At 38.3% G+C, this 26406-nt stretch overlaps 2 protein-coding genes across 6 annotated transcripts in view; one reads left to right on the forward strand and one right to left on the reverse strand.

The window, feature by feature from the left end:
• Positions 1–17523, forward strand: part of c3b.1 (complement component c3b, tandem duplicate 1) — a 56847-nt gene extending 39324 nt beyond the window's left edge. For both annotated transcript variants that reach the window (XM_057842869.1, XM_057842868.1), the window contains 13 exons: positions 4549–4709; positions 4928–5083; positions 5233–5292; positions 5358–5448; positions 8629–8680; positions 8821–8908; positions 9033–9122; positions 9211–9316; positions 11732–11821; positions 11895–11978; positions 12061–12141; positions 13078–13225; positions 16874–17523. In XM_057842869.1, the coding sequence (XP_057698852.1) occupies positions 4549–4709; positions 4928–5083; positions 5233–5292; positions 5358–5448; positions 8629–8680; positions 8821–8908; positions 9033–9122; positions 9211–9316; positions 11732–11821; positions 11895–11978; positions 12061–12141; positions 13078–13225; positions 16874–17015 (1349 nt within the window). In that variant the 3' untranslated portion in view covers positions 17016–17523. The remainder of the gene's footprint in view (positions 1–4548; positions 4710–4927; positions 5084–5232; positions 5293–5357; positions 5449–8628; positions 8681–8820; positions 8909–9032; positions 9123–9210; positions 9317–11731; positions 11822–11894; positions 11979–12060; positions 12142–13077; positions 13226–16873) is intronic.
• Positions 17524–18616: 1093 nt separating this feature from the next.
• Positions 18617–26406, reverse strand: part of LOC130920045 (B-cell receptor CD22-like) — a 33949-nt gene continuing 26159 nt past the window's right edge. For 2 of the 4 annotated variants that reach the window (XM_057842871.1, XM_057842870.1), the window contains 3 exons: positions 25770–25812; positions 25127–25305; positions 18617–19583 (listed from right to left, as the gene is read on the reverse strand). In XM_057842871.1, the coding sequence (XP_057698854.1) occupies positions 19517–19583; positions 25127–25305; positions 25770–25812 (289 nt within the window). In that variant the 3' untranslated portion in view covers positions 18617–19516. The remainder of the gene's footprint in view (positions 19584–25126; positions 25306–25769; positions 25813–26406) is intronic. The other 2 variants (XM_057842872.1, XM_057842873.1) reach the window with 1 other exon arrangement.

The raw sequence follows: 26406 nt of genomic DNA on the forward strand, positions 1-26406 counted from the left end.
ACAACTCTGATTTTTCTCTGATAGAGTGATTGGAACAGATACTTCTTTGTCACAAAAAACATTCATGAAGTTTGGTTCTTTTATGACTTAATTATGGGTTAACAGAAAAAGTGATCAAATCTGCTGGGTCAAAAATATACATACAGCAACACGAATTAGCAATTTCTTGTGAGTGATTATTGACTTGAACGATTATTGACTTGAACAAGTCAGGAAAGTCACTTGGAGCCATTTCAAAACAGCTGCAGGTCCCAAGAGCAACAGTGCAAACAATTGTTTGTAAGTATAAAGTGCATGGCACTGTTTTGTCACTGCCACGATCAGGAAGAAAACGCAAGCTATCACCTGCTGCTGAGAGAAAATTGGTCATACGGGTGAAGATTCAACCGAGAATCACCAAAAAGCAGATCTGCCAAGAATTAGAAGCTGCTGGAACACAGGTGTCAGTGTCCACAGTCAAGCGTGTTTTGCATCTCCATGGACTGAGAGGCTGCCGTGCAAGAGGGAAGCCCTTGCTCCAAAAGCAGCACCTTAAGGCTCGACTGAAGTTTGCTGCTGATCACATGGACAAAGATAAGACCTTCTGGAGGAAAGTTCTGTGGTCAGACGAAACAAAAATCGAGCTGTTTGGCCACAATGCCCAGCAATATGTTTGGAGGAGAAAAGGTGAGGCCTTTAACCCCAACTACACCATGCCTACCGTCAAGCACGGTGGTGGTAGTATTATGCTGTGGGGCTGTTTTGCTACCAATGGAACTGGTGCTTTACAGAGAGTAAATGGGATAATGAAGAAGGAGGATTAGCTTCAAATTCTTCAAGATAACCTAACGTCATCAGCCCGAAGATTGGGTCTTGGGCGGAGTTAGGTGTTCCAACAGGACAATGACCCCAAACACACATCAAAAGTGGTAATGGAATGGCTAAATCAGGCTAGAATTAAGGTTTTCGAATGGCCTTCCCAAAGTCCTGACTTGAACTTGTGGACAATGCTGAAGAAACAAGTCCATGTCAGAAAGCCATCAAATTTAACTGAACTGCACCAATTCTCTCAAGAGGAGTGGTCAAAGATTCAACCAGAAGCTTGTGGATGGCTACCAAAAGTTGAATTGAAGTGAAAATGGCCAAGGGACATGTTACCAAATATTAGCGCGACTGTATGTATATTTTTGACCCATTAGATTTGATCACTTTTTTTTGTTCACCCATAATAAAGTCATAAAAGAAACAAACTTCATGAATGTTTTTTGTGACAAAGAAGTATCTGTTCCAATCACTCTATCAGAGAAAAATCAGAGTTGTAGAAATAACTGAAAACTCAAGAGAGTCATGACATTATGTTCTTCACAAGTGTATGTAAACTTTTGACCACAACTGTATGCTAATTTACACCAGCCCATCTACAGCATTCTACATTGGCATAGCGCTAGCAAACATTTGCAGCCTTCGTGTGGTGTCGTAATTATGGTAAATACCACTTGTCGAGTGGAAAATTGCATGTGAACATCCCACATCGTATTTCTACTGGAGAACTGGGATTCTATTATGATCAGAGGTGGGTAGAGTAGCCAAAAATGTTACTCAAGTAGGAGTAGTGTTACTTCTAAATAATATTTCTCAGGTAAAAGTAAACATCCAAAAATGTACTCAAGTACAAGTAAAAAAAGTATTTGTTGAAAAGAATACTCATGTAATGAGTAACATTGTGAGTATCTGCTAACGATGCCTGATTTTTTTGGTAATAATGGTATATTTATTTTCTCACCACAACTTCATCCATATGAACTGTTATTATTTTATATATAAACAGCGGTGCACATATTTTTTTTGCCCAGGTTCTCAGATGAGGACCTGGAGATGTGACTTGGTCCTCATTGAGCTTGAGAGCCGACCCGCCTGATGTGATAAAATTATGACAAGCTTTACTTAGAGCCAATTAACTTTAATTAATTATATTAACAATTAATGCTTGATTAACATCAACTGGCACAACAAAATTGCCATTACTTTGAAGTGAAATGTAAAGAAATAAACATTAAAGCACCAATTCAAAATAAAGGGCATTATGCGGCTCCCACATTAACTCCAAGCCTTTGTAAAAGTGGGATGTCCTCCTCATAAGACCTCATTGAACGTGCATGTTTAGCTTTGTAAAATGTGAGCAAAAACACGTTTGTCAGTGTATAGCGCTGTTTTCATTACCTTTATTCCGCCACTTGTCCATAGGGTGAGTGGGGTCCTGTCTGACATTGATAGTTTGCTTAATTGCCACATGCTCTCTGTTTTTTTCGTGCTTTTCAAAGTTTGGATGGCTGAAAATTCTTTGACCCTACATAAAATACGCTTCTCTTATCAGCGGCATTGGGATTCTTACGGCACATTTTGGACCGCATTTCCGTGCGAGCATCATTTACTTCTAGCCATGGTACCTCCTGCAGCCACTTTTCAGCAAAAGTCCTTTTTTTCGGTAGCTCCGGTGACGTCTCTGTCGTCTGTCTGTCTTTTGACGGGGGTGGGGGAACACGGAAATAATTACTCAGTGGGGCCTGCCTCTTCGACATTTTGAGAAGTTATTTTCTCATGTCCGCAGCAAATACAGTGGTCAGCTATCGTTACGCAAAAGCGTATGGAAGCCGTTGAGGGCCAGCGCGTTTGTCTACGTCCAGTACGCACGCGCGCATGCGGACCACTTATGTGCACCCCTGTATATAAACTATTACATGACCATATTAGGCCAAAATGATGACACAAAAATCATCGAATCCAGAACAGGACAATACTATGAAGCATCATTCGTCCAAAGAGCCGAGTGCCCTCTACTGGAGAAAAAACATTGTTGCCTCTGATTGGTATAATGGAGTCTCATTGGGGAAACCGATAGGCCATTTACATGGTGACCCTGTGATACCAAGATGCAACGATTGTGTTTCGGAACAATTCGATTGCGGTATTGCTACGCAAACATAGGAGGTTGTTGTCAAGGAAGTGCATCATGAAGGAATCTGACCTATTAGCCAGATTGCCGGAATCACGCCAGCCGAACCGCCAGACTTGTGCTAGTGCAGGTCCAACGACCTGGGCCGGCGAGACCCGACAACCCGGCCAAAAGGCCAAACCCCGCACGTTTGCCTTAGTCTTAACCCTTTGTACTGACTCCATTTTGAAAGCTGGAAAAAGGCCTCGAAACACAAGTTGAGAATTTATTCTGAGTCGACAGCAATCATAAAGCACAGAGGGACCCAGGCGAGGATCCAAGGTCACCATATCACAAGTAAACAAAAGGTTCCCAAGAAAAAAAAATGACAATGCTTAGTTAAACATTCAGTCTTTTTTAAGGCTCTCGCGGGGCAGACCGTGGGCAGGAAGAAGGGTGTATTTAGGATAATCTTCTATCACAGTTTGGCCTGTTTAGTTTGTTTGTCACCGTTTTTGGGTCATGGATAATTTTAAAGAAGATTTATCGTCAATTGACACATTTTTTAACACCAGCATAATAACGTAGTGTTTTCATTTATACAACTGCTGTTTTTTGTTTTTTTTTTCTTTTAACAAGTGTATGCTAAAATGGTCAGTTACAAACAAAACCTTACCATTTGGATTTTGGTGCATTCCCTTCTTGTTGTTGTTGTAGATCAGGGGTCTCCAAATCGGTCCTCAAGGGCCGCTGTGGATCCTGGTTTTTGTTCATACCGATCGCGCAAAGACGTTTTAGCAGAAACCTCATTGGTTAAACTAAGTAGCAACTGTCTGCAATCAACTGATTACACTTGTAAAATACCAGATTGGTGCAAAGGTGTCGTCTTGTTCTGGTGGAACAAAATCCTGCACCCACTGCGGCCCTATGTGGAATAGTTTGGAGACCACCGTTGTAGATGAATGATTAGGTCTAAATCAGTTTTCCCCACACAACAAACCAAAATAAAGTCCGAGTTTGCTGTTTTGTTTTGTTTTTTTGCAATGAAAACAAAAGCACATAAAAAGGACATACTCTTAATTATCAATTTGCAAGTTGTAAGGATCATCTTTCCCAGAGCACGTAAGGGGAGCATAAATCTAGCCATCATTGCAATTCCACACTTGGTCCCAAAAATGGATTTAAAAAAAAAAAAAAAAAGGGTCTTATTAAGAAAGCTAAATAATGGCATTAAAACTGCATAAAATAACTTAAACAAGTGAATAGTGACCCCTAAATAGAAGAAGAAAGTAAAAACTTATTTCTATGTTAGATAGCAATTTGTGTGTTGCTTTTTGTAGGTGTAATAAATAATAATAGGAGTAGAGGGGTAAACGTAGCCAGGGTTATGGTTTCAAATTAGAATTCCAAGACACTGTTAGGGCTTGCATCCAGGGTTAAGGTTTCTCTTTTGAGAATAAAGTGGCGTTAGGGTCGCAAACGAGTGTTTGCAACCTGGCTTTTAGAACAATAGGCAAGTGTGTTGTGGCCTGTGTTAGGTAATCACATTATGGTTTGAAGCTGAAGTTTTCCTTTCAAAGTCAGGTTCAAACTTTAGATGACAGGTGGCTAAAATGATGTTCCTCCGTACCATGTAGGCAGCCACTGGCCAGATGCTCACAACCATTTGTTCTCACTGGAGGCAACTGGTTATGCTTTGCTGGCCCTTGTCAAGATGGATCGCATGCAGGAGGCTGCAAAAGCTTTCCAATGGATCAATGGCCAACGCAGAATGGGCGGAGGGTACGGCTCTACTCAGGTATTTCTCATTCTATAAATAATGATCAATAATGGATGTAGACATTTTCAGTTTGTTTGTGTCATGTAAGAATAGAAACTATTCTTTTACATGTTCACAATTTTTTCAGTAGTACCCTTATTCCAATTTTGAAATGTCCTTATTAAAAATAATGCAAGGAAAAAAGAAGCAACAATATCTCCTCATAGTTAATCAATTCATTTTGTTTGTGGTGTCAGTCGACCATGGTGGTGCTGCAGGCACTGTCCGAGTACCTGATGAAGTCTCGGGCCGCCAACGACCTCTCACTGGACGTGGATGTCAAGCTCACAGGCCGACGCGACATTCGATACCACTTTAACGCCAGAACTGCCTATGCGGCACAATCGTCTAGGGTAAGAAAAATATAATGGACGGGAGTGAAAAAAAACATCAGGACTTTTCTACCAAAGTTACATTCCAGTGACTTGCCAATGCTTTAACATTAGTTTCCAGTGTTATTTTACCACCCTGTTTTCTCTGGTTATTCCCTTCTTTTCTGCAGCTTCCAGCTGATCTGGACCTGACAGTAGAGGCCACAGGCAGCGGGCAAGGAATACTTGAGGTAAAGCAGGCACCAAGATGGCAATCATCAAACAGTTAACTAATTTGTTTGTCATGTGACTCCAGGTGGTGACGTATTATAACCAGCTACACGAGGTGGACGAAAAGACACCTTGCCAACACTTTGAGCTCAGCGTTGGTATTGAGGAATCGAGCGGTGAGTTTTCACAAAAGAAAAGCAACTTGATTTAAAAAATGTCATTAAGGATAAAACTATGTGTTCATCTACATATTCACATGCAAATGTCTACAAAAAATCAGCAGGCACTTTTCGTCTACAAGGTAAACAACACTTTAGTTGTGTTAGCTGTAAGTTTTGCTGTTAGCCCAAAATGCTGGCACTATGCTGCGATGCTGCATGTTTAAATGTACACCCAAGGTCTCTTCACTCGAAATGTCTGGTATTATCGGGTAGCTGATAATATTGACCGAGAAAATAATTTTTTGATTTTTCATTATCGGTTTTGGGCCAATATGCATGTTGCTTTCAAAGTGAATGTAAAAGCCTTTGTACAAGAGCTGGTCATGGCTTAGCACAGCAGTTATGTTTATTGCCCTTTAGATGTTTCCCAAGTAAGATGCTTGGGATTTGTTGTTTGAGCATTATCACCATTAAAGCAGTGGGCCATCAGATTACAATTAGCCATAATATGTTAAGTCCACAACCGCATATATCGGTATCGGTTTGATATTGGTAGCAGATTTGAGTTTGATGTTATCAGTGAAAAAGTCATTATCAGACAACTGTACTTTTCACCATTCTTTTTAAACGAGAAAGTGCCTCAAAACATTTGAGCGCGTGTAAGACTATTGAAAGTTGTTTCAGCTGCGAGATGGCTCGTGGCGTGATTCGTTATAAATATCTCGTTCTGTGTTAATATATTTGGGATGTGCGTAGAAATATGTTGAAATCTTTGGAATAACCCTATTACGTACTCCTTAAAAGAAAAAAAAAAAACTTTAATACTATGCTGTTGTTAACTCAAAATATAGTAGTGGGTATATGCTACCAAAGTGATGTGTAATTCTCATTTTTTCTTGAGCACCTTTATTCAGCTAGGCCAGTGGATCTTAACTTTGCTAAAGCTTCTGAGCCCCACGGGTTTCACAGATGCATTCACTGAACCCTTTGGAATTTCATAATAAAGCCATTTTTTAAATGCATTCAAAACCTAGAAAGTTAACATCTAAGTGAATTCCTGTTCAAATCTCTTCCAGATTTCAAATTTACTACAAATAATTTAGCCTTTTTCAGATGATTTTCACGTTGGTAAATAAAATTAAACTCATTCATTTCCCATGGTTCCTTTTTTTTGTTTTCATGTCTACATTCTCATTTTATTGACGCATCCTTGCATCACATACTATTTTAATAGTGTAAAAAGACACAAATTCAATTTTTAATTATATACACAGTTCACGTTGTCTTTAGGTGTGTTATACTTCCTGATACCAACTGCCAGTCAACCTTCCACTGAGCAAACCAATTTTTCTTCCCATTAGATGGAGTGCTAGAATTTGAAAGAAATGGAATAAAGCCTGTAAATTGAGGGCAAACCAGTCCAAAACCTGGTCTTAAATGCACCACCAAGTTTTAAGCAACCTTATTTGCATTAGATAATGTGTTCAGTCATGTAGGTCATTTAAATTGTCTTCCCATTTGTTGTAACGATAGAATTGACCCTACCATTATTAAGTGAATTATTTTCATTATTTTGAGACTTATACATTTACCCCCTTTTCACTTGCTGAATGTGCCATTCCATTAAAAAAAAAGAAAAAAAAAAAAAAAAGACCGACTTTTATATGTGTAGACTTAATAAAAAGAAATGGTAATATTTACCAAAAGTAAGTGGAATAATCTGACGCATTAATATGTTAACTAGCCTTTAAAACTCAAAACAAGATGAAAATTATTGGACTAAATTCAAGAAAAATTAACAGATTAAGACGTTATTAGAGCTGGGAATCTTTGGACACCTAACGATTCGATTACAATTACGATTCATATGCTCCGATTCGATTCTAAAACGATTATTGATGCACCCCCCTCCTTTTTTTTTTTTTTTTTTTAAATTTTTTTTTTTTTAAATAAATGTTTTGTACATTAGTTCCAAAACTGTTCAAAAATACTCTCAGGCTAAACCAAACTACTATTTCAGTATCAAGTTAACATATAGCAGTAAACAAATATACAAAAATAACAGTAAATAAAAAACTCCAGTCCCCATTCTGTATCAGCAGCTTTAAACTACATTCAATTAATTTAATGTTGTGAATCAACCGTTAAAGTTGTTAAAATTGCTCCCGTTAATCCATAATTTCCCTTTTGTCTACTATCGACATGTGAAAGTTTAAAAACTATTTTAAAGATAGATTCAAGTCAATATTTTACCGATTTAGGAGTATTTTAGATAAATAGTTAATTAGGTTTGCTTGGAAGGTTCGCTACAACAGCCTTGCAGGGAAGTGTACTGCTTTAAGATGGCAGCCGTTAACTACGTCTGCATCTAGCTTTTTGTAGATGTGCTGGTAACGCTACCGCTAACGTAGTGCATCTAGTCCTATATAAATACCGTAACATTATGTGGATGACGTACTTTTGTAGCAGCTTTTTAGCAGCAGTCAGGTATGTTGTTGTGTTTTTTTTTTTTATCTCATGGCATGAGTTGAGCTAGAGCCGTGAGTTGAGCATTGGCATTACCCGAGGGGCCGGGTAATGAGAAGCATGATGTTTAGCTACTCTCACTCCGTTGCTCAGTGACCGCGCGGAAGGCGCTGTGTGTTGTACATCCGCTTTACTTGGCATATTTCAATAATCGGAATTTGGATGTTTGTGAATCGTTTTTGAATCTTCCATGGCCGAATCGCGAATAATCTAAGAATCGGAAATTTTGCATACCTCTAGACGTTATACTGTAAATTTGCAGTGTGAAAGTTGGTATATGTCAATACAGATTTATTTTCATCAATCATTTTATCAGTCATCAAGCCTATCAATTAATTAGGTTCTTATTGGAGAGAAATGAAGCCCTGACCGCACAATCTGTTTAGTTTTATTCATGTCCCGTCCCCAGCAAAATGTGTACATGCAGGTTATGATTAAGGTTATGTTGTCCCTACTAACATTGCGACCAAACCTACACCCTTGATTAGTACGCATAAAATAATAGTCAATTTCCACTCGCTCAAACACCTGTCATTGTGCTCCTTACTTAAGGCTAACACATGAATCACTTAGCTTCCTTTCCCTGCTTACTTTCTTTTCTTGCTTAGGGTACAGGTTACTGGGCATAACTTGAAGTCTTCTTTTTTTTTGCTTTTCTCCCTGTTACAGAAAAGGCTCCAGCAGATGTGGAAAAGTCTTACCTGATGACCATCAAAGTCAGGTGACTGCATGTATGGTGTATTGACAGCCATTTTAATTCCAAATAACCTAAAATTCAAGTCATACCTGTCCTGCATTCTACATACACTCCTAACTTAACACATGTCAATAAAAAATTTTGAATATATTTGCTGGCCACAGGGCTTTAGGAACCAGTGACCTCAGGCTGGTGGTGTTGGACATCAGTTTGCCCACAGGGTTTACCCCGGAAAACTCGGACCTGGAGATTGTACGTATTTTTTATTTTCATTGACACTCTGGGTTTTATATTGTCCATCTGTAGCCCTGTGGGTTTAGATAACAGATATTGTTGTTGAAAATAACAATCCTAATACGTATGTGCGTGTGTTCAGCTTTCCAATTCAGTGGACCACTACATCAGCGACTTCAAGATGGTGGACAACCTTAGCGACAGAGGCTCGCTCATCATCCACTTGTTCAAGGTGGGTACCAGAACTAGAAGTCCTGACTTGGTTCTGCTTGGTCATTTTAGCTCCAAGTTTAGCTGGTATTCTTGTCCTCTCTTGTCAGGTGTCCCACGTGGAACCTGAGATCCTCATCTTCAGACTCCAGCAGAACTTCAAAGTTGGCCTTCTGCAGCCCTCCTCGGTCACCGTGTACGAGTACTACAATCCTGGTACTGCTCATATGTTATACTCTGATCATTTTGTAAATTACACCCTCTGATAAATGGGTTTTCAAACAAGGTTTTTAGTTATTATGGTACCTGAAGTTCATGAATATTGTAAATTTACTGTGGGTTACGAGTTTATTTAATCTTAACAAAAACAGTATTTTACTAAGTATGGTCGGGAAATTCATTGTTAACACAGAATCAAATCAATAACAACTAAAATGTGCTGAGTATCAACTTTTAAAATGGGAAAATCTCAGCTTGACCATTAAGGATCCCATTAAAAGTATTTCCAAAAACATGTTTCTTTAATGTCTATTGAAATATTTGGCCATTTAATAAATACAGGTAGTCCCCGGGTTACGAACAAGTGCAGTTCCTAGGCAGGCGACCTAACCCGAATTTCCACCTAAGTCGAAGTCAACACTTTAAGTACCTGTTAACACCCCCCAAATTAAAAAAAAAAAAAAAAAAAAAAAAAAAAAAAACTGTCCAAAAACATGTTCTTTACGTCATATTAATAAAATTAAGTAAAAAAAATAAGATTTTACTTCTCTCCTGTAACATAAATCACACCATAGTTCTTGTTCAAATCGCATTTATTAATTTGTCACCGTCAAACACGACACACAATTAGAAAATAAAGTCGAATCATGACAAAGAGCGTACGATAATGCTATAAAGTAAATCAATGGAGACATTGGCTTACAAAAACATACCTCAATGGCTGCACTAGGGTTGGGGTTAATACTGAGTGGGGTCGTAGCTATCGAATATTTTAGTAGTCGATTAATCGATGGACTAGTTAGTTAGAATAATCGAGTAATCGGATCAGGAACATGAAAAATTAAAATACCTGAGCTGAGCCTCAAATGTTTTTTTTTTTTTTAAATGAGGATCCATGTACAACAAAAGAACAATTGGCTAACTTACATAGAAAAAGTCCGCTAGCTTAAATGCTATAAAATGGAAAAGTATGTTGCACAATGCTCTTAACAAATGGTTCAGACACATATTCCCACAAAAACGGCTAAATCAACCTTTTCGAAATTATGAATGCATTAAAAAACATTAGCTCAAACAAAACTTAGCTTACGTTGGTCTTAATAGGGAGCAGTTGGATTCAGCCATGTGAAAAGAGGCAGACCAGAGGGCAGTGTACCCACGCCACTTTAATTAAACGAATACCCGAAGAAATAAAATTTAATTCGAATATTTTTTTTCGAATCGAATACTCGAGTTAATCGATTACGTAATTGTTGCAGCACTAATACTGAGAGAAACAAGGTCCAAATCTTTGGCAATTCAGCAAGGGAAATGGCAGCGATTAGTGGCACCGCTCCAGCAGTGAAAACGAACGCTGCTCAATAAGCTAGTGGGCTAATAGCGAGCTAACGTAGTGGGGCAAGCGGCATCGCTGAGCCTGCACCGACAGTTTTGTCTGCCTTCTTGAATTGTTAGGTGTTCACTCCCGCTTTCCAAAGTGAAAGCAACGCTTGAAAGTAACAGGAAGTAGTGCTAGCATGATGTCAAACAAATACTAGTACAACAAAGAGAAGCAGACCAGACATAATTGTAGTATAATGAAATACCACATACAGTGTATGCATAGCTATTGCTGTAGAAAGCAACCATTTAGATTATGTAGACCTAATAACTAACAAATTACAAATAATTTACTGTACTTAGCATGAATGCTGAGAGGTGGCAGACGAGACAGTGTTACGCGACTTAAAACAAAAAAAAAAAAAACAGCGGACGAGACTCGCGTCGTGAAGTTGAAATCGCTTAAGTCGGGGACATCGTAATCCGGGGACTACCTGAAATTGAAATGCAACTTATAAATAGCTCCTTTAAGATGGGGTCCTTGAGAAAACTTCTTCCCTTGTAAGGAATGAGTTCCTAGATCAAAAGAACTTTGAGAATTCCTGACGATTTGTATTTTTTTTAAAGGTGTTATTCACTGAAAGGGATGATGTGTGGTTTTCAATAAATCAGTGTTATTGGAGACTTAAAATATTTTTTTAGGATTCTAATATTTTAAAATTCCATTCCTTTAAGGCAGGGGTCTGCAACCTTGTCCTCGAGAACCGCCATCCAGCTTGTCTTCCATGTCTTCCTTCTTTAACACACCTGATCAAATGATCAGTTCATCAGCAAGCTCTGCAGGGGCTTGATAACGATCCTGATTATTTGATTCAGGTGTGTTAAAGGAGGGAGACATGGAAAACAAGCTGGATAGCGGCTCTCAAGGATCAGGGTTGCAGACTCCTGCTTTAAGGCCAGTCTGCGCTAATCATATGAGCTTATCAATGGGGATTTTGGTTTCATGTTAGCACCATACTGATTTTTGTCTACGTTTGAGTATGATAATTATTATTGCCATAATAATGTGATAATACAAATGTTGTTCAATAGACCACCGCTGCAGTAAGATGTACACCCCCCCTCAGGACCAGGAGGATCTGACGCACATCTGCAAGGACAACGTCTGTCGCTGCACACAGGGTAAACAAAAATAAACCAACCAACATGAATAAACATACCCATCCAAAGTTTTTTTATCTACCAACCTCTACAGGTGACTGCTGTGTAGCCAAAGCAGACAGTGAGAGCTTCAGTGCCAAGGAGAGAGAGACATTTGCCTGCACGTCACTTCACCACGGTACTTTTCACAGCGCGCTAACACTAAAATCCCTAACTCCAACATGCTTGTTACATTGTCTCCCTTCTATTTGTGTTGTCAGTGTTCCAGGTGAAAGTTGTAAGCGTCCAACAGAGTTATTACGACAAGTATGAGATGGAGATAACACGAGTCATCAAACTGGGTGAGGGTTTCCTTTTGGTGGTTACAAGGCTTGTGTGTTTAACCTAGAAGGAACCGAGCTTGAAGCGTGAAATACTTTTTACTATAGGTGGATAGTACAGTACCTAGCTACATTTATTCCGTTACATTTACTTATGTAACTTTTTCAGAAGAATGAGAGTAAGTTTACCACGCCATACTTTTTACTTTTGCTTTAGTATTTTTGTGAAGGAGAAATGCTATTTTTACTATGCTACTTTGGGCTACACTACAATCATTACATTTTTCGTCTTTAGTCTGCATATTAGATTTGACTTTGCCAGAGACGCCCACAGTGGCTCTATCAGTTTCCCCAATGAGACAACAATTGAGGCAACAATAATTACATGACTCAGTTATATCAATCTGACATAACAAGAGTCTCAGATGACCACACACACACAAGCTTGCAGTCAGAAGTCCTATGATCACGCTGGCCTTTTCAGTCATGTGGCGTCTTTAAAGCGCCGTAAATAATAAACTACTTCACATGGAGCGCTGCAGTCAAAGTTATTTGAAAGTGTGGATTTCAAACTCTTTCCCAGTTTTTATTTGGCACCAATAGACCACGGTAAACTGGAAATGTGATCGTTTTAATTTCATGGTAGGAAATATTTTCTCCTCTAACGGTCACTCATACGCTTTGGACGGGTGATGTTTCATTTCTGTAGAATTTTCTTGTTCAAATTGAATGTTTTTTGTTGGCCTAATATGGTAATGTTATAGGTCATATTACAGAATTTAAAAAAAATCTGACAGAGTACTCATTTATCGAGTATTCTGTTCATGAAATACTTTTTTTACTTGTACTTTAGTCAATTTTTTGAATGACTACTTTTGCTTGAGTAATATTTTGAAGTAACATAACTTTTACTTGACGTAAATTTTTGACTACTCTACCCACTTCTAAATTTTACAGGCGTGGAAGCGGGAGTGGAGGCAGGGCAAACCAGGATATTCCTGTCCCACGGAGGCTGCAGAGAGCGGCTTGACTTGAAGGTGGGCTCCCAGTACCTCATCATTGGACCCAAGGAAGACCAATGGGATGTAGATGCCGAGAACAATAGGTATGCTATTGGTGGTTGAAATGTATCATTTGTTGAGAGCACTAGCCCCAAACCTTGGGGGAGTAAGTGAAGGATTGAAGGCCCTAAACACAAAGCCTGGGGGTGACATTCAGCCTGCCACATCATTTTGTGTTGCCCGTGAAAGTATACTGGACTGTCTCAGGAAATTAGAATACACAATATTCTAATTTTCTGAGACAGTCCTGTATATTGTTCTATGTAAAGGACGTCAGCCAAGGTCGGCCCCCCACATTTTTACCACGCCAAATCTGGTCCCCTTTGCAAAAAGTTTGGACACCCCTGCTTTAAATGGTGGATTAATGTACAGGACTGTCTCAGAAAATTAGAATATTGTGTATTCTAATTTTCTGAGACAGTCCAGTATATATATATGTATATATATATATGATCTTTATTCAGGAGTCACACAAGGTGTCCATATCACATAAATCAACAGAAAAATGTCATAAGAAAACACAGAAACAAAAACCGAAAAAACAAAAACATGAAAAAGGCACAAACTATATCTGCATAAAAAACAGGCTTTTACTCCAATGGCGCCACATGCTTGACCTACATCTATAACTATTTTTTAGGATCCGTTATTTTCATTAAAATACTATTTTCGGACTCATTTAACGGACACATGAACTTATACATCCGATTTCTTAGTACCGCTTTAAAGGTGGGTAACCCAGAATTGACAAATAATTGGCTGGCGCTGTACCATCTAGGCACCTGCAATAACAGTCTCAAGGCATCATTATAAGCTACATTCAGCCTCTGTATGGACTTCGCTAAGTACCTGGTCCACAGGTGAGCAGTGTATAACGGTGTGCAATATGCCCTGAACAGAGATATTTTCACGTGGATGGAACACATAAAAAATCATGTGCATTGAAATAAAAAATAAAATATAAATGAAACTTCAGCCATCCTTAATGAAATATTGAAGACTATAGAAATTAGGAAATATTGAAGTTTTGTTCCTCTTTTTTACAATGTACTGAATATGTATATGAATATATAATATTGCATTTTACACATGATAAGACGCATGTAAAAGCCTTCTCAAAAGCCAAAATGCGCCTTATAATCTGATGTGCCTTATATTTGGATCAATATTGGATAATCATTGCATGACATTCCTTATAGCGTAGTATAATCTAGTGGACGGTAACGCAACCTAACCACTACTACTACTACTACTACTGCATCTTATAATGCAATGCGCCCCCGTGAATGAAAACAGTTTTAAAATAGGCCATTCATTTAAGGTACACCTTATACAGTACTCCGATGGGCCCTATAGTGCGGAAAATATGGTAAGTATTAGAATAAATTTGAAATACTATTACAATATTTTCCTTTTATTATTTTAAAAATATATTTTAAAAAAAAAACAATAGTTGCTGTGTTATCATCTGTTTGTGTATAAAAATGTAAATAAATAAAAAATGTAAACGTATACAAATTTAGGAAAAAAAAAAGTTTTTCTTTTTTTGCACAATGCGCCTTATAGTGCGGAAAATATGGTAAATATTCAAATACAGATTTAAAATATAGTTAGAATATTTTCTTTTATTATTTTAAAAATAAACTGAAGGGAAAAGGTACCGTTCTCACACTACTGTCAGTCATTTGTTGTCACGAGAAGAGAGTGGCGGTGATAGGTCTAGGTCATCGGACTAGAGCAGCGGTCCCCAATCTTTTTTGCACCACGGACCGGTGTTATTTGGGTCTTTTTTTCACGGGCTGGTGTTCTGACAAATTTTTCAACCCATCAAAAATTGCAACGATGTGGTTCTGCGAATGCGCGTAACGTTAAACATAGCCGCAAAATGCGCAAATGCAGCGATTCAAAGCCGCATGGAAACAGCGACAGTCAAACAAAGTGCCGCTCTGCCGATGCTGCCTCGCACGCACAAACCGTGAAGGCGGAATTTCGCGTGTTCATCTCTGATGTTAACCCTTTGTACTGACTCCATGTTCCAAAAGTTTGAAAAAGACTCGCCGAAAGCAGGTTGACAATTTATACGTAGACAATGGTCAAAAACAAGGCAAAAACAGACGACGGAGGGACAATTCTGGATCCAAAACAAGGCTACATGTTTCCGAGCAGCAAAAATCTGTTATCTCAGTGTCCAGTGTTTTTAAGTCCGTGATGTAGTGAGCCGGCTGAAGGTGTGTCGGGCCGTTGCTTTGTGATCATCCCTCTCCGGCTGGTTTCGGGCTGTTTAGGTTCGTGCGTGGATGAGATGTGGTTGCCACCGCGACCGACGCTGGTCTTGACGTCCCAAGCGCCTGCTATCAACTTTGTTATCCGGGTTGGCTCTACTTGTAAGAGCGCTTTATCCTTGCAGAGTTTGCAAGTTTGGGTGCGTCAATCTTGCTCGTGGCGCACACGTTGGGCTTCTATGATAAGATGGCGTTGTGTATTTATTCTGCTACTTTTCATTAAACTATGGTGTGCTATCTATTCTACACTAGGTGTGTCAGAGCAGTACAGTCCCACAGTAAATATGAGAAATGATACTATTCCCTGATTAATTGTATTCCGTGTGTTCGAGTAATGCCTACGAGAAACGGTGCCGATGAGAAACGGTACCATTTTTCCATTTCCCCCTCAGGAGCCCCGATAAGGTGATTAACTTTACTGTGTCAAGGCCACTGAGTGAAGTCTGCCTTAACTATAGTTAAATGAATGTGTTAGACTAATGCAAACAATTACATGTGTGAGAGAATGGTACCTTTTCCCTTCATTACATACATTACATACAATCAACATGGATACCTTCGTAGTGGGTGGTCGCAATTTCAGTGTTTTTAAAAAACTTATTGTCAAAATTTTACAAATTTTTGTGGATGAAATGTACCCATTTTCTTCATATAGAACTTAAAATATGCAACTTTTTTCTAAAATGAAAAAAAAAAAAATGTTGAAATCATGGGATCCAAATTCTTTAAATTTCCCATTTCAGCATAGGAAATTCTTTATAAAATTGTTAATAGAGTGTACCTCTAATGCTTTTCTTTATTTATTTACAGGGTGACCCAAAAAGATGCGTACCCATGAAAATTTCAATTGTGACTTTGATTAAAAAGCTATTTATTTCAAATTACAACCACACATTATTCAGTTTATGGAAGACCATTCACCAGAGTTTCAGCTATTTCTGTCAATTTTTAGTCAATTTATGGCTTTCCCAAGATGTGTTCCAAATGTCCACCATTCCGTTGCAAGCAAACCTGTACTCGTCTGACAAAGTTGTCAATCACTTTTACACACTCCTCTTTCGGGATCTGGTGAATGGTCTTCCATAAACTGAATAATGTTTGGTTGTAATTTGAAATAAATAGCTTTTTAATCAAAGTCACAATTGAAATTTTTATGGGTACGCATCTTTTTGGGTCACCCTGTATTTTACAAACATGGTGATCTGGATGTATTTTTTCCAGGCATATAAGAGTAGGATCATCAGTTAAAAAAATAAAAACAACTGCTAAGTTGTATACATGGCCATGAGACTCCTCAGAAATAATGCTGGCTTTAGCGAAAGCTCGAACAACAGTGATTTCAGAAACAATAACCAAACTCGAGTCACCCTGCCAACATTAACCATTATTGGTGTGTTTGTGTTTTATCAGATTCGTGTATACATTGGGGGCGGGCACGTGGGTGGAGCGCTGGCCTTCACCCACCGAGTGTACAAGCGGAATCCTGCGGGACAAATGTGCCCACCTGGATGCTGCCGCCACAGAACTATCGCTCAACGCTTGCCGCTTATGAGATGCTTTCTGTTCAGTGAGCTGTTCTGAACAATTTCCTGCATTTAAAGATGTATATTTTCAAAACAGGAAATAAATATTGATGATATATGCTCCTCTGCCTTTACTATAAAATCCACCAAAGTACGGATATGGCGCTTATGACGATGTCATAAGATGAGGTCAGTGATTTTCAAGAGTAAAAGAGTGAATGCCTTTCAAGTAAAGGTTGTTACTTTTTTATAAGTTGCAAAACAGGTACAGGGTTTTTTTTCCCACATAATGTGAAATAAATTTGTTCTGTGGTTAGGGATCTTTTCCCCTCAGAAAGTTGATAGTTGTTTACGCTGTGTTCATTCATATTGCAATAAATTTAAAATAAAAGTGTACTAAAACTGAACAGATTGAAAGTGTACTAAAACTACTGTATTTGGTATTGGATTCTATATTATTTTGGATTGTATAACAATAATAATTGGGACTAGTTACTAGGATCTCATAATGTCAATAAACGTTTTTTTTTCTTTAAATTTGTTTTATTATTGAGTACTTAAAGTGCATGAGACACGAAAAAGCATGTTTAATTCATAATACACGCGGTATTTTATGCTCCTGAATTATATGGACCGCTTGGACGTGTGTGGAAGCGATCGCTATATTTATTTAGTGTTTTGAATCCCGCGCCATGAAAATGAGTGACTTCCGGCTTCGGTCTTGCATTGAGGAAGAGGGCGCTGTTACGTGTACGCGAGAAGGCGTCCTCTTCACTAAATAGCCGTACTGTTGTGTATGAGGACTAAGGATTCAGCTGATTTTGCGGATTAATACGGTTATTTTTCGCATCACGCCAGCCAAACAGCTGCAGAAAAATCTTGCTTTATGAGGGAGAGGCGTGTGCGCCTTTTTGGAGTTTCAAAAGGTTCCCATTCACCGTGGATATTGGCCAAGCCCTACTACTGTGGGACCATTGGACTTATGAGGAAGTGAGTAAACATCTTGTTTTGTATTATGTCAAATATTAATACAGAGATTACAAAGTAAACATTACAAACTTTCTTTAAATAAAGGACTACTTACGTTTGATCATTGATAGGCATGTAAAAAGCTCTCCACATGCACATTAGCTGCACGTTAGCTGCACAACAACTGCAGCCGCCCTCCTCCGGGGAACGAGCTGTAAATTGCTCTCCGCCGGGCGGTTTGCCGATCCGCGAAGACAATCGACAACCCAGTCGTCATGTGAAATAATCCGGGCTTGTTATGTGTTATTTTCTGCGTCGAAGACTTTGAAACATCACTCGGTTCGGGCTAGCATGTCGGCTAGCTGTCACGCCTCTTGGTTTGTTTACATTCTCCGAAGCCGGGGAAGGGAAATGACATATGTCCGATTTAGGTGTCATAGAATATCGTTTAGGAGGTGCGACAGTAAAGGTAAAGTCGACAGTTTTTACCATTATGGAGTAATTTTGCCATGTCGTCCTGAATAAGTGCATTTTTATTATTTCGTATTCCATTTGGCACAAGACTGTTATTTGTCATGACCATGCCATTTATTTAGCAGTTGAGGAAAATACTTGGATAAAAAGAATATCCTGTAAAAAGACTAAAGTAAAGAGACAGAAACAATGACATTTTGCAGATCTCTTCGTCGCGTTTTCCTCATTGTGAATAGTTCCCCCTCGACGGGCTGACTTCACAAGCCATTTATTTAGCTATTGGGAAAAATACTTGGATAAAAAGAATATCCTGTAAAAATATTTGAGTAGAGAGACTGAAACAATTACATTTTGCGGCTCTCTTCGTCGCGTTTTCCTCGTTCTGAATGATTCCCCCTCAATAGGGTGTATAGTAAAACCGATGAGCCCAGTCTCCCGCTGACGTCATCCACCTGTTGGGGACGCTTGAGCCCTGTAATGGTAGGCGTGGCTAACTGGCAGATTAAAAGAGTAATTTCTCGTCATTTGCACTTTGCTAAATTGTTTTATGTAGTCGAATCGTCTAAAAATACGATTCTAATTCACATAATAACGCTATCTAAGACATTTTTTCTCCTGTCGTATGCTGTTTAATACCGATGAGACCTGGTTTGGATGTTTATTTGTTAGTGGAAAATTTGGGATAAAATGGGTTAAACAAAGCAAATTAATTTCAAGCTTTAAAAGGATTTAAAATTTTTTTTAATCATATACATGTCCCATAAAGCTAGACTTTTTTAAATTGAACGAAATTAGGTGGAATACCAGATCAAGTAATACAGTATACACATATGAATATTGTTACTCTGGCAAAATACATTTACTGCAATGGCTTTTCAGCACAAAACAGTAGGAAAACAATTGAAAAAATATCCGGTAAATAAAAGGCCAAAGCTTAACAGACCTAAAGTCAATGATCCATTTTCGGCCTATTTTGCTTCTCAATGTTGAAAAAAGAACATTTGTTATATTTTTAATACAAGATAATTTTTAAAAAGTAAAAAGAAAATGAACTTCATCTCCATGTCTTGGCGGTCCCACGATGACATCATGTGGATTTTTTTTGCACAGTGCTGTAGACAGCACAAACATCGACGTTCACTTCTGGCCTTAACCTTGAGATGGAGAAACAATAGAGATGATCCAATATAGTTTAACAGGACCTTGATCACACATTCATTCAGTGAAGATATTAAGCGATACTATTTGGTGCATCCTGTTATGATAGACCTCCCAACCAGTGTTGTTTCGTTTTTATTTTCAAGTATGGGGCATAGACATCATAATTCAATTGAAGGGTCACATCAGTCAGCCACTGCGCAAGGCCCTCAAGTAGGGGGCTGTCCTACAGTCCGCTTCAGTTATTCGCAGTTAATCAACACATGCAGGGATCTAACACCGGATTTAGGTTGAAAAAGTACGAAAGCTGTATCGCACACAAACAGGAAGGATTGTCTCAGGAGTGATCTGTTCGAGGATTCGAGGTAAATATTATATTTTTTGTACTATGCATGCATTTTGAAACGTGAAAAAAATCAATGGGAGAAATCAGCTGCTACAGCGTTGGCATTATACTTCGCAATATTTACGTAACATAACTGCCAACTGCACGTTTTTTTTTGCTATTAACCATGAATCGAGACTGATTTGCGTCCATATCTATAAATAATTCAGGGATGTAAATATTTATTCACAATAATTTTCAACGGAAAAAGCTCTTTATTTACATATGGCAGCCTCTAATTTCCTTACTGACTAGCCTCATACATAGTTCGCAATATTTACGTAAAATAAATGCTACCTGCATGTTTTTTTTGTTTTGCTTTAAACCAAGAATCAAGACTGTTTTACGTCCATATCTATAAAGAATTCAGGGATTTAAGCATTTATTCACAACGCTTTCACCAGAAAAGCTCTGTTTACATGTTAGGGCCGCCACATTTACTGAAAGACTAGCATCGTACTTCGACTTATTTACATAAAATAAATGCTAAATGCATGTTTTTTTTGTGTGCTTTTGACCAAGAATCGAGACTGTTTTATGTCCATATCTATGAAGAATTCAGGGATTTAAGCATTTATTCACAAAGATTTTCACCGGAAAAACTCTGTTTACATATGGCGGCCGCCACATTGACTGACCGACTAGCATCGTACGTCGTCATATTTACGTAAAATAAACGCTACTTACATGGTTTTTTTTGCTTTTAACCAAGAATTGAGACTGTTTTACGTCCATATCTATAAAGATTTCAGGGATTTAAGCATTTATTCACAACGCTTTTCACCAGAAAAGCTCTGTTTACATGTTAGGGCCGCCACATTGACTGACAGACTAGCATCGTACTTCGACTTATCTACATAAAATAAATGCTAACTGTATGTTTTTTTGCTTTTAACCAAGGATCGAGACTGTTTTATGTCCATATCTGTGAAGAATTCAGGGATTTAAGCATTTATTCAAAGATTTTCACTGGAAAAGCTCTGTTTACATATGGCGGCCGCCACAGTGACTGACAGACTAGCATCGTACTCCGACATATTTACGTAAAATAAATGCTAATTGCATGGGGTTTTTTGCTTATAACCAAGAATTGAGACTGTTTTACGTCCATATCTATAAAGAATTCAGGGATTTAAGCATTTATTCACAACGCTTTTCACCAGAAAAGCTCGGTTTACATGTTAGGAGGGCCGCCACATTGACTGACAGACTAGCATCATACTTCGACTTATTTACATAAAATAAAGGCTAACTGCATGTTTTTTTGCTTTTAACCAAGAATCGAGACGGTTTCATGTCCATATCTAAGAAGAATTCAGGAATTTAAGCATTTATTCACAAGGATTTTCACCAGAAAAGCTCTGTTTACATATGGCGGCCGCCACATAGACTGGCAGACTAGAATCGTACGTCAACATATTTAGGTAGAATAAATGCTAACTGCACGTTTTTTCGTTTTTTTTTTTTTTGCTTTTAACCAAGAATCTAGACTGTTTTACATCCATATCTATAAAGAATTCAGGGATTTAAGCATATATTTACAAGATGCTATGCTATGCTAACTGCACGGTTTTTTTTTGCTTTTAACCAAGAATCGAGACTGTTTTAAGTCCATATCTATCAGGGATTTAATCATTTATTCATAAGAATTTTCAATGAAGAAAGTTCTTTGTCTGTGATTCCACTCGGTCAGCTTTGACAGCCTAAGTGTATCCTGACTTGGGAGCTTACTTTTGTATTGATGGATAATACTGGTGTTAGGGGCAAAGTTTTACTTGTATGTATATTAGGGTGACCATATTTTGATTTCCAAAAAAGAGGACCCTCAGCCCGGCCTCAAGATCCTTGAATTTTAATCGAAATTCACTCAAAGATGCCTATATCACTTTAATATATTTAAAGGGTGCCACCTCACTCTGGATGGTAAAATGCAGTTTGAAAAAAAATAATGACTTAAAAAAAAATATATATATACTGGACTGTCTCAGAAAATTAGAATACACAATATTCTAATTTTCTGAGACAGTCCTGTACATTAATCCACCATTTAAAGCAGGGGTGTCCAAACTTTTTGCAAAGGGGACCAGATTTGGCGTGGTAAAAATGTGGGGGGCCGACCTTGGCTGACGTCCTTTACATAGAACAATATACAGGACTGTCTCAGAAAATTAGAATATTGTGTATTCTAATTTTCTGAGACAGTCCAGTATATATATATACACACTCACCGGCCACTTTAGATTCAAAAAGGTGCTGGAAGCATTCCTCAGAGAGATTGGTCCATATTGACATGATGGCATCACACGGTGCAGATTTGTCGGCTGCACATCCATGATGCGAATCTCCCATTTCACCACATCCCAAAGATGCTCTATTGTATTGAGATCTGGTGACTGTGGAGGCCATTTGAGTACGGCGAACTCATTGTCATGTTCAAGAAACCAGTCTGAGATGATTCCAGCTTTATGACATGGCGCATTATGCTGCTGAAAGTAGCCATCAGAACTTGGGTACATTGTAGTGCTGGGAATCTTTGGGCACCTAACGATTCGATTGCGATTACGATTCAGAGGCTCCGATTCGATTAAAAAACGATTATTGATGCACCCCCCTCCTATTTTTCCCTCTTTTTTTTTTTTTTTTTTTTAACGTTTTGTACATTAGTTCCAAAATTGTTCAAAAATACTCTCAGGCTAAACCACACTACTATTTCAGTATCAAGTTAACATATAGCAGTAAACAAATATACAAAAATAACATGAAATAAAAAACTCCAGTCCCCATTCTGTATCAGCAGCTTTAAACTACATTCAATTAATTTAATGTTGTGAATCAACCATTAAATTTGTTAAAATTGCTCATGTGATTCCATAATTTCCCTTTTGTCTACTTTCGACATGTGAAAGTTTTAAAACTATTTTAAAGATTTAGGAGAATTTTAGATAAAAAGTTAATTAGGTTTGCTCGGAAGGTTCGCTACAACAGCCTTGCAGTGAAGTGTACTGCTTTAAGATGGCGGCCGTTTATAACGCCGCATCTAGCTTTTTGTAGATGTGCTGCTAACACTACCAAATCTATCTTGCATCTAGTCCTATATAAATGATATCCACCGTAACATTATATGGATGTACGTTGAAGCAGCTTTTCGGCAGCAGTCAGGTATGTTGTTGTGTTTTTTTATTTCGTTGCATGAGTTGAGCTAGAGCCGTGAGTTGAGCATTGGCATTACCCGAGGGGCCGGGTAATGGGAAGCATGATGTTTAGCTACTCTGGCTCCGTTCCGTCCCGAAGACCGCGCGGCGCGCTGAGTGTTGTGTACTTCCGCTTTACTTCGCATATTTTAATAATCGGAATTTGGATGTTTGTGAATCGTTCTCGAATCTTCCACGGCTGAATCGCGAATAATCTAAGAATCGGAAATTTTGCACACCTCTAGTACATTGTGGTCCTAAAGGGATGGACATGGTCAGCAACAATACTCAGGTAGGCTGTGGCGTTCCAACGATGCTCAATTGGTACCAAGGGGCCCAAAGAGTTCCAAGAAAATATTCCCCACCACCAGCCTGAACCGTTGACACAAGGCAGGATGGATCCATACTTTCATGTTGTTGACGCCAAATTCTGACCCTACCATCCGAATGTCGCAGCAGAAATCGAGACTCATCAGACCAGGCAACGTTTTTCCAATCTTCTATTGTCCAATTTTGATGAGCTTGTGCAAATTGTAGCCTCAGTTTCCTGTTCTTAGCTGAAAGGAGCAGCACCCGGCGTGGTCTTCTGCTGCTGTAGCCCATCTGCCTCAAAGTTCGACGTACTGTGCGTTCAGAGATTCTCTTCCGCCTACGTTGGTTGTAACGGGTGGTTATTTGAGTCACTGTTGCCTTTCTATCAGCTCGAACCAGTCTTGCCATTCTCCTCTGACCTCTGGCATCAACAAGGCATTTCCGCCCACAGAACTGCCGCTCACTGGATATTTTTCTTTTTCGGACCATTCTCTGTAAACCCTAGAGATGGTTGTGCGTGAAAATCCCAGTAGATCAGCAGTTTCTGAAATACTCAGACCAGCCCTTCTGGCACCAACAACCATGCCACGTTCAAAGTCACTCAAATCACCTTTCTTCCCCATACTGATGCTCGGTTTGAACTGCAGGAGATTGTCATAAACCATGTCTGCATGCTTAAATGCACTGAGTTGCCGCCATGTGATTGGCTGATTAGAAATTAAGTGTTAACGAGCAGTTGGACAGGTGTACCTAATAAAGTGGCCGGTGAGTGTATATATACGTATAATATATAATGCAGACCCATAGAAATGTAGTCCAGTCAATACACATACACACAGTAGGCTATGTGCCAACTAAACATTTTTATAAATTACAATCACGACAATTGTCCTTGACAGATTGTTATTCCCATTCAATTGATATTGTCATTCAATGTTCTAGATTGCACACAAACAAAAACCGAAATAAACTGACAAACTATTCAACCAGCATGTTTCCAAACGTAGCAGTTCAAAACTACGTTTCCCATAATGCCTAGCGCGGGTTAGCTTACTGATAGCTAGCTGAGGCAAAAATCAAACTTTGCTATAAAAGTTTACAATCATCGGCAGCGTAACGATGCGACGCCAAACGGGATTTTACAGTCAAAGTTCCGACAGAAGTCAACAGTTGCCATTATATAAGTAATTAAAAAACTTCAGGCGTTGTGGCCAAATCGTCAACCCAGTAGATGGCGGTAATACCTCATGATAGGGGTAAACTGCCAACAAAAACAAGAAGAACTACTACTTCCCTCCCTACTACTAGGAGCCATGTCATCGCAGGCAGGCGCTGCCACCCAACAGCCGGAGGGATTCTCTTCAAATTGGTCCCGTGAAAAATCATAAAAACCGGACATTTCTATGAATTTATAAAACCCGCCCGGACGACGAGGATACTACGTGAAAGTAGGACTTGTCCGGGCAAAAGAGGACGTTTGGTCACCCTAATGTATAAACAGTATTTATTTATTTAGTATTTTACTCTAACCAGAAGGGATTTGGGTGGTGGGGTTATGTTGTGGACCAATGGATGCCTGGGTCATTTTTAAGAGGCTAAGGAGAGTCATTCAAATAACAAAAAGAGGGGAAAAGAAGGATGCAGAACTCACTTCGAAGCTTGGCCGCTACATTTGACGGCTGTGTAGTCCACACTTTCATATTGATCCTCGTCCTGGTCCCTCTTGGCGTTGGTGACATTGGAATAGATTGGAGAGTGTTTGGAGAACTCAACCATGGAATACACCAGCTCGTTCGGTTGATCCCCGCTGGCGTCTTCGCTCGTGTTTGGCTGATGACATTTTTAATCCGTGTCATCATTCATTGTCATTTTTATGAGATTTTCTAGTTTTGAAATAATTTAGCATTTTTCCCCAATGTTTTTCACAGGAATTCTGATTTATGAGCAAGTACCCAATTATTATTATTTCTTAATATGTTTGTTAGTATGTTTGTTAGATATACAGTATTTAAAAAAATATTTAAACATTTTAACTACTTTATCATTTATTGTTTTATATTTGATTTTTTTTTCAAAACCTGCCCTAACATCCTAAAAGTAGTTTGAATACTTAATACATCTATCATTTATTACTTTGTAATATTTGTAATTTAAAAAATTGTATTTCAGCAATATTAGAATTTCTTTTCTTAAAATAGCAATTTCAAAATAAAAATAATTTCAACTGAGCCACATGTATAAAATGTTAAGAACTGATAATAGACCAATGTAGCGTTGTAAATTAATTTTCTCACCTGAGATTTGAAGAGCATCCTGCATTTTGGTGTAATCTTTTTCCTAAAAGCAGAGGATAAACAAGAAAATGAAACAAAATTTTCGAACTTTTTTTTAAAACAGATTTTTAAAACAAATTTTGCATATTTTAAAATACCGAAACTTTTTTATCGATTTCAATTACTTTTTCTTCTTTGTTTTCATATTTAGCATTTTTATCATAAAAATGTATGTAAAATATTTTAAAATCTACATTTTGAATGGACATTTTAAACTTTGACAACTTGTTTAAAAACCATCTCAAAATGTGTAATGACCGTCAGTTTCACTCTAAACATCTTGTCAACCCAGAGACATGAAAAGCACAACTGAAGAGCACTCATGCCCTCTAATGGCCAACTCGGAATCTAAAGGCAACAATAAGTGTGCAAGTATAGACAAAATCCAGGCTCTGATCATCAATGTGTGCATTTGTACATCCCTAGAATATACCTATCAAGTTTTAGTCCGAGCATTTCACGAATATTGGAGGAGTAACAATTTTAAGACTCAGATCCAACTAATTACCATGATTTTCGGACTATAAGCAGCTACTTTTTTCCTTCATTTTGATACCTGTGGCTTATAGTCCAGTGCGGCTTATTTGTTGATTTTTTT

This window comes from Corythoichthys intestinalis, chromosome 8, assembly GCF_030265065.1.
Source record: "Corythoichthys intestinalis isolate RoL2023-P3 chromosome 8, ASM3026506v1, whole genome shotgun sequence".
Taxonomy (NCBI): domain Eukaryota; kingdom Metazoa; phylum Chordata; class Actinopteri; order Syngnathiformes; family Syngnathidae; genus Corythoichthys; species Corythoichthys intestinalis.